The sequence below is a fragment of the Polypterus senegalus genome, chromosome 9, assembly GCF_016835505.1.
Source record: "Polypterus senegalus isolate Bchr_013 chromosome 9, ASM1683550v1, whole genome shotgun sequence".
In the NCBI taxonomy this organism is placed as follows: Eukaryota; Metazoa; Chordata; class Cladistia; order Polypteriformes; family Polypteridae; genus Polypterus; species Polypterus senegalus.
The window spans coordinates 117,116,514-117,129,746 of record NC_053162.1 but is presented as its reverse complement, the minus strand read 5'-3'; the positions used below and the strand labels follow the sequence as shown (position 1 = coordinate 117,129,746).

The 13,233-nt window shown below is 42.5% G+C and overlaps 1 protein-coding gene across 1 annotated transcript in view; it reads left to right on the top strand.

Annotated features, from left to right (window-relative positions):
* The first annotated feature begins 1,552 nt into the window (after positions 1–1,552).
* The window catches only part of rhpn2 (rhophilin, Rho GTPase binding protein 2), a 90,810-nt gene continuing 79,129 nt past the window's right edge, over positions 1,553–13,233 (top strand). The window contains exon 1 of the mRNA XM_039763610.1: positions 1,553–1,757. Coding sequence (XP_039619544.1) covers positions 1,689–1,757 — 69 coding nt within the window. The 5' untranslated portion in view covers positions 1,553–1,688. The remainder of the gene's footprint in view (positions 1,758–13,233) is intronic.

The following is a 13,233-nucleotide window of genomic DNA, read 5'->3' as shown; positions in this document are numbered from 1 at the left end:
AATAATTTGAACATTTACTTACATCTGTGTCTGCTTCTCCAAACAATACTACAAAATCAGTGATAAAGTTAACATACATTTGAGATAAAGAATTGAAAATGGTTACATCCAGCCACCAGTACAGTTGTACTTTCAGCTCAAAGCAATACAGCATGCAACATACATACATACAACATACATACAATCTGCTCATTTGGAAGATCACATTTTAACCTAGCACTACACATGTACAGATAGTGCCTAGGTCAGGAGTTAAACCCAAGACCCTGAAACTGTGAGGCAGCAGTGCTAACCATTGCACCACAATTCTTAAACAGTTGCTTTCAATGACTTTGATTTTACCTAAGTAACCAATTTCCCATTAACATTAAGACTTGCGTATCAAAAGGACCAATAGCTAAGTTAGTCCCATTTTCACCTGAATGTGTTGTTCATGTCTTTCAGTAAAATATTTGAAATACAATAACAGAACATAATAACTGGGCATATACACCACCTTTAAAAATGTAAACAGGATAATTAAAGACCTCATGCATCCTGCCCTACCACTGCTTTTACTCCTTTCTGGCAAACAGTACAGGGTCATAGACACGCATACCATTACATTCAGGTATTGTTTCTACCTACAGGTAGTAGGGGTGCTAATCAGTAGACTTGATGACACCACAAAGATGTACATGGTAGGTAAATTGACCCTAAAATGCCCTGTTATAAAATACGTAGTGAAAATGCTTTGGAGTTCAATGGTCTGGTTTTGCAATGCATCTCATAGTGACAATATAAATTTACAGCCTTCTTTAACCCTTAATTTGGATTTAACCCCTTGTTGCCTAAATTTATTTACAATTATATAAAAAAAGAAATGTGTGTGTTTTGCCTGGGCACAGGCCCACCCTGATTGGCCATAGGCCCATCCAATCTGTTCATTGTATATGAAATTGCCTGTTAAATTTTATAATTGATTGGATATTTGTTGTTTTATCTTTTTTTCAGTTTCAAAGTGTATGTCACATCCCATTACTTTTACTTTTTCCCATTTACTTAATTTTCAATAAATTATACAAATTGGACAGTGTTACTATTAATGTGTAACCTGATTGGTAGAAGTCATTACATTAGACAGTTACTTGAGTATTTTCATACCACAGTATGAATAGATGTATTTTTTGGACAAATTCCCATATATCCTACTAAAAACTAGAACACATATTTTTTTACACAGGCCCACCCTAAAATGTATTCCTGGCTATGCCCCTGCTTTATATATGTACGTTCACATACATTTGATATAAACATAAAGCAATTGCTATCACGCACATCAGAAATCTCATTCTTTGGTTCATTGTACTGAAGATTTGAAAATCATGTGTATATTGAAAGTATAAAAAACGTGCAGTATATATTAAAGCTCTCCACCTAAAAAGTAGCTGGTTCCATAATACTGTGCTTGCTTAACAAGTTGCGTTGTGTATTTTCAGCAAGACTAAACGGCAGGGACTGAGCAGAGGCAGGTGTTGTCCTCTATGGGCGGAACTTATGACGTCATGAAAGTGGGGCGGTGCAGAGTGAAAGGCTTCTTTGCGATTCTGGGGTTGTGCCTTATACAGAAAACGAAGTCTTTGATTATTGACTCTGTAATTGTAGTACATTCATAATACGCATATATTTTTTACGGATCTCAGACGGGTATGACGGACACTGTTGCGCATCATGGATGCCAGGAGAGTGGCATGAAAGAAAATGGCTACTTTAAAAAGGTACGATTTAATGTTCCCGACTGAGAGAAGTTTGGATTTTTTTTTGGTCTCGGATTGGCGATTCCTCCCAGTGTCGCGTTAATTTCTAAATGTGCTATAGCGATATTAAATACATTTTGTATTTTACCTTTAGATAGGATATAAAACGGTATTTATGATATTAACTTTTTATTTATTTTTTGACAAACCTGTTAACTTAAATTGGTGCAGCTAGCGAATCACCACATGAGAGAAAAAAATAGCAGCTGTTTAAGTAGGTTAGTTTATTTTACGAAAATGTTTTGTATTATACAGTAAAATATTTAAAAGAATAGATGGAACAAGCGATGATATTTTAAGTTAGAGGTGTCGTTTGTTTACGTCCCATAATCTTCCTTTCACCTCATCGTCGACCTAGTTGGTCTTTACTTTCTTTTAACAATTGGGCGCACCTTAAGAGAGCGTGACTCGTTTGTTTCATTACTGCGCGGCCATATTAAAACAGGTGTTTGAACAGGTGCGTTTTTCTAGAAACTAAATTTGGTCTTTTCCAAAAAAAATATCAACACATTCTAAAAATGTAAAGTTTCTGTACGTGCACTGTACATGAATAGTTTACAGCCTGATTCGTGTTCCATTCTAGTCACTGATGACGAGAACAAATACAAGTTAAAAGATTTTAATTATGTGTTTAAGATGCGAGGTGTTCATGATTAAATTTAGCACCAGCCGGGCGGAGAGGTTGAAAAACCACGTTATCTTTCAGTTGCATAGAACTACGGGGCGTGGTGAGCGAAGTAGGGATGATATTGCCCGAACTGCTGAAACTGACCTCTGACTCAGCCGCGGCGCTCCAGACTGAGTAAATGCCAGATATTTCTGGAGCTATCTGCGCAATGTTTCCGCGGGTGTGACAGGTAAAGGGTGGTTCATCTCACACTACATTACTTTTGGATTACCCATTGTTAAAATCAGGTTACTGATACCTGTGTGTTATTCCTGGACACATAATATGTATTTACTATTCATGACGGTATGAGTGGAGTTGTATTAGAGGTTAGTGTTATGTCCACAAAAATGCCCACATTTTTGAAAAGGTGACGTTTCACGCTATTTTAGCAGTTATTTGGAGGTTGCCCTCACTGCCTTTCTTCCCAGGGATTTAGCATAATATGAGGACATCAATCAATTTTGTTAACCCGATTTTTCCATTAGGAGTCTCTTAGTAAGGAGGAGTAGAAGTCGACAGTAACAAAGCTTAAACATGTTTGCCAGTAGCAGGGCACGCGCACAGTAAATCACACCCAGCTACTGCTTGTTAACCTAATATGTGCATCTTTAAGCAACCCGTAGAACAGTGGTTCTCAACCTGTGGGGCGGGGGGCGCGACGATGTGAAAAAAAGAAAACAAGAAATGAAAAAACCATCTGTTGAAACCAAAACAAATGAACGTAAACTACATTCTGATACTAGAACAATAAATATAGAGTTAGATAAATGTTGATAAAAGTTAAGTAGGTATAATAAAATAGGCATCTACATTTCAAAAAATGTTAGAGGCGCGCGATTAAAACTCTTATGAAAACTCGAGTCGCAGATACTTAAAGGTTGAGAAACGCTGCCGTAGAAAACTCAGCCGACATCTGGGGAGACTGCATGTTTGAACTTTAAAAACCTTAAAGAACTATCGATTATACTGGATACTCCCCAGAAACCTATAAATAAATGAAATGAGCCTAACTTGCAAAAAATTCCATAAACTAATATACAAAATTTTGCAAAAATTGTACTCCAAGTAACCAACTTTAGTTCTGGCTTGTGCGGGAGATGGAGCTTAACCCAGGAACATCAGGTACAAGAACCATTCCAGGATGGTGCATCAGCCCATTGCATTTGCCCCAAACCTGAAATCGCACACATGGCCACTTAACACAGAAAGCTGAGTCATCTAAACAGTATGCTTAAAATTGATAAGCACAGCAATAATTCTCTAAACAAAGGCTTATAAGGCAAGAACTTGTCCATGCTAATCTATGAGTGCAACACCTTCACAGACACATTGAAACACTTTCTCAAGATTCACATACAAGGAAAGGTGCAATACAAGTAAAATGCATTAATAATAACTGCTGTTTGGAAACCCTGTAATAAATGAAAATAGTTTTCTTGTTCCTCATGCTGGTGATAAGCAGATTTGTTGTACTGAAAATGTCTTGAGACACTCAGAATTTAGCTTTTTTTTTATTTTTATTTTTAACAATCCCGGGTGCATGGCTCTTTAGCAGTGGCAGAAAGTTTGGCAAATATGCAAAGCTAATTATTTGCATATCCAGTCTTGCTAATCTCCTATACTGTGTTTCATACAAATTGGTCCACTAATTCTGGTTCACTAGTCATTTATTTTTTGCTTAAGCTTTCAGGCATGTCACTCAGTGATATAATTAGCCCTGCATTTTTCTTCTCCTTCAGTCTTACTGTCTGGTTTCAGAGCACTACACAGCTGTGAAACTGTTCTGCTTTTGAGTAATGATTTGTTGATGGCAGCAGACTCTGGGCAAACCAATATATTAATCATGTTAGACCTTAGTGCAGGATATGATACTGTCAAGCATGTTATTCTTCTGTCCAGAATGGAGAACATTCTTGGTATCTTTGGCACTGCCTTACAGTGCTTCAAGTCCTATCTGACTGATAAGGACAATTTTGTTAATCTTGTCAACAGCAGGTCCAGCTCGGCACCTGTCGCTCAAGGAGTTCCTCAAGGCTCTGTCCTTGGACCTCCTTTGTTCTGTATTTACATGCTTCCCCCTTGGCCATGTTATTCTTAGGTTTGTACGGGGTTATCATTTTTATGTAAAAAATATTCACCTGTTTCAGAATTTAAAGTGGAAGCTCTTCAGAGTTTTCTCAGTTCACAACTTTACCTCAGTAAAATTAAAACATGGATATAACATAACTCTTTAAAATTAAACTATAACAAAGGTAATGTCATGCTAATTGGCACTAAAGCTCAGCTTAAGAAAATAAGGTCCTTTTTCAATTATTCAATCGGTGATGATATTAACAGATGTAATGTCTTTGGCAAGGGATATTGGTGTCATTTTTTATTCTTCCCTTTCTTATTCTACCCAAATCACATTAAGAACATATCTCTTGCTTGCTCATTCCTCTTCTTTTCTAAAACTGTGAAACTTGTCCATGCTTGTATTACTTCCTACATCGACTACTGTAACACCCTAATGGCAACTGCCTCTTCTGATCTTCTGTCACAGCTCCAGTTAGTTCAAAATTCTGCTGCAAGAGTCCTTGCATATACAGTACCTGCAACAGCTAGCACGTAACATCCATTCTGTTCCACCTTTACTGGCTTCCTGCATGTGTTATATAGGATTGAATATGAAGTTCTGTTACTAACCTATAAAGCTTTAAATGGCTTTCCACTGGGCTACCTCAGTAAGTTCCTCCATCACTGTGTTCCTATTTGCCCACTAGGTTCCACAGTTTCTGGCAGTCTCGTTGTGCTCTATGGGTGACAGAGCCTTCAGCTCTATGGCACCCAGACTTTGAAACAACCTTCATAACTTAATGACATCAGCTGGCTTAGTTCATTCTTTTTAAATCAACTAAAAACTCCACTATTCAGGAAGGCATTAATGGACTCTCTTTTCAGTTTTCCCTCTTTTTCCAGATGCTCAAGATGATTTGCATTTGTATCACAAATTGTGTTATTTGTTCAGGGTTTTCTTGTAGTATTTCGTATATTTTATATTTTTATTTTAGTTTGTTATTTCTTATTCTAATTGAAAGCTTTGTGTTTTCAATATTTTTATTTAGTGTTTTATGCAAATATTGTTTCCAATATTAATATGCCCTGTCATTTTATTTTGAATTTCAGTGTAGTGCTTTTTGCATGGGGTAGGTGCTTCTTCTTCTTCTTCTTCTTCTTCTTCTTTCAATTGCTCCCATTACGGGTCACCACAGCGGATCATCTTCTTCCATATCTTTCTGTCCTCTGCATCTTGCTCTGTTACACCCATCACCTGTATGTCCCATCTCACCACATCCATAAACCTTCGCTTAGGCCTTCCTCTTTTCCTCTTCCCTGGCAGCTCTATCCTTAGCATCCTTCTCCCAATATACCCAGCATCTCTCCTCTGCACATGTCCAAACCAACGCAATCTCGCCTCTCTGACTTTGTCTCCCAACCGTCCAACTTGAGCTGACCCTCTAATGTACTCATTTCTAATCATGTCCATCCTCGTCACACCCAATGCAAATCTTAGCATCTTTAACTCTGCCACCTCCAGCTCTGTCTCCTGCTTTCTGGTCAGTGCCACCATCTCCAACCCATATAACATAGATGGCCTCACTACCGTCCTGTAGACCTTCGTTTTAACTCTTGCTGATACCCGTCTGTCACAATTTACTCCTGACACTCTTCTCCACCCATTCCACCCTGCCTGCACTCTCTTTTTCACCTCTCTTCCACAATCCCCATTACTCTGTACTGTTGATCCCAAGTATTTAAACTCATCCACCTTCGCCAACTCTACTCCCTGCATCCTCACCATTCCACTGACCTCCCTCTCATTTACACACATGTATTCTGTCTTGTTCCTACTGACCTTCATTCCTCTCCTCTCTAGAGCATATCTCCACCTCTCCAGGGTCTCCTCAACCTGCTCACTACTATCGCTACAGATCACAATGTCATCAGCAAACATCATAGTCCACGGGGACTCCTGTCTAATCTCGTCTGTCAACCTGTCCATCACCATTGCAAATAAGAAAGGGCTCAGAGCTGATCCCTGATGTAATCCCACCTCCATGTTGAATGCATTCGTCACTCCTACCGCGGACCTCACCACTGTCACACTTCCCTCATACATATTCTGTACAACTTTTGCATACTTCTCTGCCACTCCCGACTTCCTCATACAATACCACAGCTCCTCTCGAGGCACCCTGTCATATGCTTTCTCCAGGTCCACAAAGACGCAATGCAACTCCTTCTGGCCTTCTCTAAACTTCTCCATCAACATCCTCAGAGCAAACATTGCATCTGTGGTGCTCTTTCTTGGCATGAAACCATACTGCTGCTCACTAATCATCACCTCACTTAACCTGGCTTCCACTACTCTTTCCCATAACTTCATGCTGGCTCATCAATTTTATTCCCCTGTAGTTACTGCAGTCCTGCACATCCCCTTTATTCTTAAATATCGGCACCAGTACACTTCTTTTGCACTCCTCAGGCATCCTCTCACTTTCCAAGATTCCATTAAACAATCTGGTTAAAAACTCCACTGCCATCTTTCTTAAGCACCTCCATGCTTCCATAGGTATGTCATCTGGACCAATGGCCTTTCCATTTTTCATCCTCTTCATAGCTGCCCTTACGTCCTTCTTGCTAATCCTTTGCACTTCCTGATTCACTATCTCCACATCATCCAACCTCTTCTCTCTCTCGTTCTCTTCAATTATCAGCCTGTCAAAGTACTCTTTCCATCTGCTCAACACACTCTCCTCGCTTGTAAGTACGTTTCCATCTTTATCCTTTATCACCCTAACCTGCTGCACATATTTCCCAGCTTGGTCCCTCTGTCTCTCCAGTTGGTACAGGTCCTTTTCTCCTTCCTTAGTGTCCAACCGCTCATACAACTCATCATACGCCTTTTCTTTAGCCTTCGCCATCTCTCTCTTCACCTTGCACCTTATCTCCTTGTACTCTTGTCTACTTTCTGCATCTCTCTGACTATCCCACTTCTTCTTTGCCATGCTCTTCCTCTGTATACTCTCCTGTATTTCCTCTTTCCACCACCAGATTTTCTTTTCCTCCTTTCCAGATGTCACACCAAGCACCCTTCTTGCTGTCACCCTTACCACATCTGCTGTAGTTTCTCAGCTGTCTGGTAACTGTTCACTGCCACCCAGTGCCTGTCTCACCGCCTCCCTAAACTCAACCTTGCAGTCTTCCTTTTTCAACTTCCACCATTTGTTCCTTGGCTCTGCCCTCACTTTCTTCCTCTTCTTGATCTCCAACGTCATCCTACAGACCACCATCCTATGCTGCTTAACTACACTTTCCCCTGCCACCACTTTGCAGTCTTCAATCTCCTTCAGATCAACTCTTCTGCATAGGATGTAATCTACCTGTGTGCATCTTCCTCCACTCTTGTATGTAACCCTATGTTCCTCCCTCTTCTTAAAATACGTATTCACCACAGCCATGTCCATCCTTTTGGCAAAATCCACTATCCTCTGACCTTCTTCATTCCTCTCCTTGACACCATACCTACCCATCACCTCCTCGGTCTCCACTGTTCCCTTCACCAACATGCCATTGAAATCTGCTCCAATCACCACTTTCTGTCCTTTGGGTACTCTATTCATCACTTCATCCAACTCACTCCAAAAGTCTTCTTTCTCATTACATCGCACACCCAACCTGCTGTGCATATGCACTAACAACATTCATCATCACACCTCCGATTTCCAGCTTCATAATCATTACTCTGCCTGACACTCTTTTCACCTCCAAAACACTCTTGACATACTGTTCCTTCAGAATAACTCCTACCCCATTTCTCCTCCCATCCACACCATGATAGAACAATTTGAATCCACCTCCAATCCACCTGGCCTTACTCCCCTTCCATTTAGTCTCTTGCACGCACAATATATCATCCTTCCTTCTCTCCATCATATCTGCTAACTCTCTCCCCTTACCAGTCATACTGTCAACATTCAAAGTTCCTACACTCAATTCCACTCTCTTTACTTTCCTCCTCTACTCCTGCCTCCAGACACGTTTCCTCCCTCTTCTTCTCCTTCTTCTTCTTCAGCAACAGTAGTCCAATTTTCGCCAGCACCCTGTTGGCTTACAGTACTGGTGGCGGTCGTTGTTAACCCAGGGCTCGACCGATCCGGTATGGAAATTTGTATTGTTGTCCGCATAGTGATTTGGCAACATTTTACACCAGATGCCCTTCTTGACGTAATCCTTCCCATTTATCCAGGCTTGGGACCAGCACAAAGAAACACACTGGTTTGTGCATCTCCTGTGGCTGGGTTGGGGAAGGTGCTATATAAATAAATATATTTTTGTTATTACTGACTTCAGAAAATCAGCATATGTCACAAATTGCCAGAACATGATTGGAACAGTTACCACACAAGATGGACATTTTTGGTAAAACATCACATTTCTTTAGTTGGGCAAACTTGTGACTCACTTCATCAGAATCTAGAAAGGCCAATAAAATATTAGGGCTAGTGAAAATGACTACATTGAGTCTCAGAAGAAATTGTTTACTTTGCTCTTCTCCTACCATTGACATGTTCAGCACAAAACAAAATGTCCCTTCATTCTTTTCAGTTGTTTGCTGCTGGAGTGGGAAGTTTAAAATGTTTGTTTTGCTGTGTAATATTATGGAAATTCTCTTTCTCAGCACCACAGATTCCCTGGCTAGCTGTCACATACAAATAGCATAACATTTTCATCTATTGTTTCTTTTTTTTTCAGTGTGCTTTGTTCTTGTGGTCGAAGAGATTCTGTCATGAATGCTGTTTGTAATATAAAGTCTAAGTTCCACACCCCCCCAACCCTTTGAACCAGAACCCCCAAAAGGAATTATGTTGTGGGTTATCAACTGTTTGTTTTCAAGGGTTGGCCATACTGATTTATCCAAATAAAGGTGGTGCATAGCAACCTATTGTACATAGCAACTAAATGTTAAACAGTGTACAGGTCAGAGCTCAGCTTGAAGCACAATTCAGTTTGAACTGTTGTGTTCTGTTTTATGTAAGAATTGAGATTTGCTTTTATTTTAGCAAAAATCTGTCTGTCTGTCTGAAATCTGTATATTTTTTATTGTACAGGTTTTAATTTTTTTTCTCTGTACCACTTAAGTTTGCATTGTCTTCCAGGGGTTCAAATGTGACAGCAAGCTGCTTTATATAATTATAAATTTTAATTTTCATTCTTGGTCAACTCAGGGCTACAATAACTGCAGGTTTTTGTTAATACCAATTGCTAAGTTTTGCTGACGTCTAGTAGAATCTAAGTACAGTTTCAACTTTTTTTTATTATTGATTTAGAAAGAGTACTTTAAACAAAACTATTTATATACAGGATCTGTCTTTGATTTTCATTTTTGCTTTTAATTCACTTACTTGAAATTTTAAGTTTCTGATTTTTAATCAGCAGGCGATTAACTCTGGCTACTCCTATTCTCACATCCCAAAAACATACAGGCATAGTTAGTTCATTGGTAACTTTAAATTGATCAAGAATGATAAGTTGTAAACCGCCACCTTATTGTGGTGGAGGGGTTAGCGTGTCCCAATGATCCTAGAAGCTCTGTTGTCCGGGGCTTTATGTCCCTGATAGGGCCACCCAAGGCAAACTGGTCCTAGGTGAGTGATGAGACAAAGAGTGGTTCAATAGACCTTCTATGACGAATAAAAAATTTGAACGGCGTTTTCCCTTGCCTGGACGCGGGTTACCGGGGGCCCCCCTCTGGAGCCAGGCCTGAAGGTGGGGCTTGATGGCGAGCGCCTGGTGGCCAGGCCTGCACCCATGGGGCTCGACAGGGCACAGCCCGAAGAGGCAACATGGGTCCCCCTTCGCATGGGCTCACCACCTATGGGAGGGGCCAAGGAGGTCGGGTGCAGTGTGAGTTGGGTGGTGGCCGAAGGTGGGGACCTTGGTGGTCCGATCCTCGGCTACAGAAGCTGGCTCTTGGGACGTGGAATGTCACCTCTCTGAAGGGGAAGGAGCCTGAGCTAGTGCACGAGGTCGAGAGGTTCCGGCTAGATATAGTTGGGCTCACCTCAACACACAGCTTGGACTCTGGAACCAACCTCCTTGAGAGGGGCTGGACTCTCTACCACTCTGGAGTTGCCACCGGTGAGAGGCGCTGTGTGGGTGTGGGCATACTTATTGCCCCCAACTTGGAGCCTGTACATTGGGGTTTACCCCGGTGGATGAGGGGGTAGCCTCCCTCCGCCTTTGTTATTGTTATTTTGTTATTGGACTTCTGTGCTTGTCATGGATTGTCCATAACGAACACCATGTTCAAGCATAGGGGTGTTCATGTGTGCACTTGGCACCAGGACACCCTAGGCCTCAGTTCGATGATCCACTTTGTGGTCATGTTGTCTGACTTGCAGCCACATCTCTTGTAAAGAGAGGGGCGGAGCTGTCAACTGATCACCACATGGTAGTGAGTTGGTTTCGATGGTGGGAGAGGATGCCAGTTAGGCCTGGTAGGCCCAAACGTGTTGTGAGGGTCTGCTGGGAACATCTGGCAGAGTCCACTGTCAGAAGTAGCTTCAACTCCTACCTCCGGCAGAACTTCGACCACGTCCCGAGGGAGGTGGGGGACATTGAGTCTGAATGGGCCGTGTTCCGTGCCGGATACTTTTGTCCTGTGGGACTCTGAAGGCAGCTAATAGATAACGACAGGCCAAGTGGAATGCGGCTTTTGTGGTTGCTGAGGCAAAAAATCGGGCATGGGAGGAGTTTGGGGAGGCCATGGAGAACGACTTTTGGATGGCTTCGAGGAGATTCTGGTCCACCGTCTGGCATCTCAGGAGGGGGAAGCAGTGCAGTGTCAACACCGTATATGGTGGGGATGGTGCACTGCTGATCTCGACTCGGTACGTTGTGGGTCGGTGGGGGGAGTACCTTGAAGAGCTCCTCAATCCCACTAACATCCCTTCCAGTGAAGAAGCAGAGTCTGGGGACTCAGAGGTGGTCTGATGAGATACGCCCGGAGTTCCTCAAGGCTCTGGATGTTGTAGGACTGTCTTGGTTGACACGTCTCTGCAACATTGCATGGATATCAGGGACAGACAAGGGTGGTGGTCCCTCCATCTTTAAAAAGGGGGACTGGAGGGTGTGTTCCAACTACAGAGGGATCACACTCCTCAGCCTTCCTGGAAAAGTCTATTCGGGGGTTCTGGAGAGGAGGGTCCATCGGATAGTCGAACATCGGAGTCAGGAGGAACAGTGTGGTTTTCGTCCCGGTCGCGGAACAGTGGACCAGCTCTACACCCTTAGCAGAATTCTGGAGGGTGCATGGGAGTTTGCCCAACCAGTCTACATGTGTTTTGTGGACTTGGAAAAGGCGTTCGACCGTGTCCCTCGAGGAATCTTGTGGGGGGCGCTCCAGGAGGATGGGGTACCAGATGCCCTGATAAGAGCTGTTCAGTCCCTGTACAACCGGTGTTGGAGCTTGGTCCACATTGCCAGCAGTAAGTCGAGCCCGTTTCCAGTGAGAGTTGGACTCTGCCTGGGCTGCCCTTTGTCACCAATTCTGTTCATAACTTTTATGGACAGAACTTCTAGGTGCAGCCAGGGTGTTGAGGCAGTCCAGTTTGGTGGACTCGGGATTGGGTCACTGCTTTTTGCAGATGATGTTGTCCTGTTTGCTTCATCAGGCCGTGATCTTCAGCTCTCTCTGAATCGGTTCGCAGGTGAGTGTGAAGTGGCTGGGATGGCAATCAGCACCTCCAAATCCGAGACCATAGTCCTCAGCCGGAAAAGGGTGGAGTGCCTTCTCAGGGTTAGGGGAGAGATCTAGCACCAAGTGGAGGAGTTCAAGTATCTCAGGGTCTTGTTCACGAGTGAGGGAAGAATGGAGTTTGAGATCGACAGGCAGATCGGTGCGGCGTCCTCAGTGATGGAGGCTCTGCATCTGTCTGTTGTGGTGAAAAAGGAGCTGAGCTGTAAGGCAAAGCTCTCAATTTACCAGTCGATCTACGTTCCTACCCTTACCTACAGTCATGAGCTATGGGTAGTGACCGAAAGAACGAGATCGTAAATACAAGCGGCTGAAATAAGTCTCCTCCGCAAGGGTGTCTGGGCTTTCCCTTAAAGATAGGGTGAGAAGCTCAGTCATCCGGGAGGGGCTCAGAGTAGAGCCCCTGCTCCTCCGCATCGAGAGGAGTCAGATGAGGTGACTCCGGCATCTGATCAGGATGCCTCCTGGACGCCTCCCTGGTGAGGTGTTCCGGGCACATCCAACTGGGAGGAGGCCCCGGGGAAGACCCAGGACACGCTGGAGGAACTATGTCTCCCGGCTGGCCTGGGAACGCCTTGGGATTCTCCCGGAAGAAGTGGCCGGGGAGCGGAAAGTCTGGACCTCTCTGCTCAAGCTGCTGCTCCCGCGACCTGACCTGACTAAGCAGAAGAGGATGGATGGATAGATAAGCTGTAAAGTTCTTTGAACACAGAACTGACTTGGTGAGTTCAGTGGATAAATGGGTAAAATTCCAGTGTGTATATATATATATATATATATATATATATATATATATATATATATATATATATATATATATATGTATATATATATGTATATGTATATATGTATATATATGTATATATATATGTATATATGTGTATGTATATATAGATGTGTGTATATATATGTGTGTATATATATATATATATATATATATATAGATGTGTGTATATATATGTGTGTGT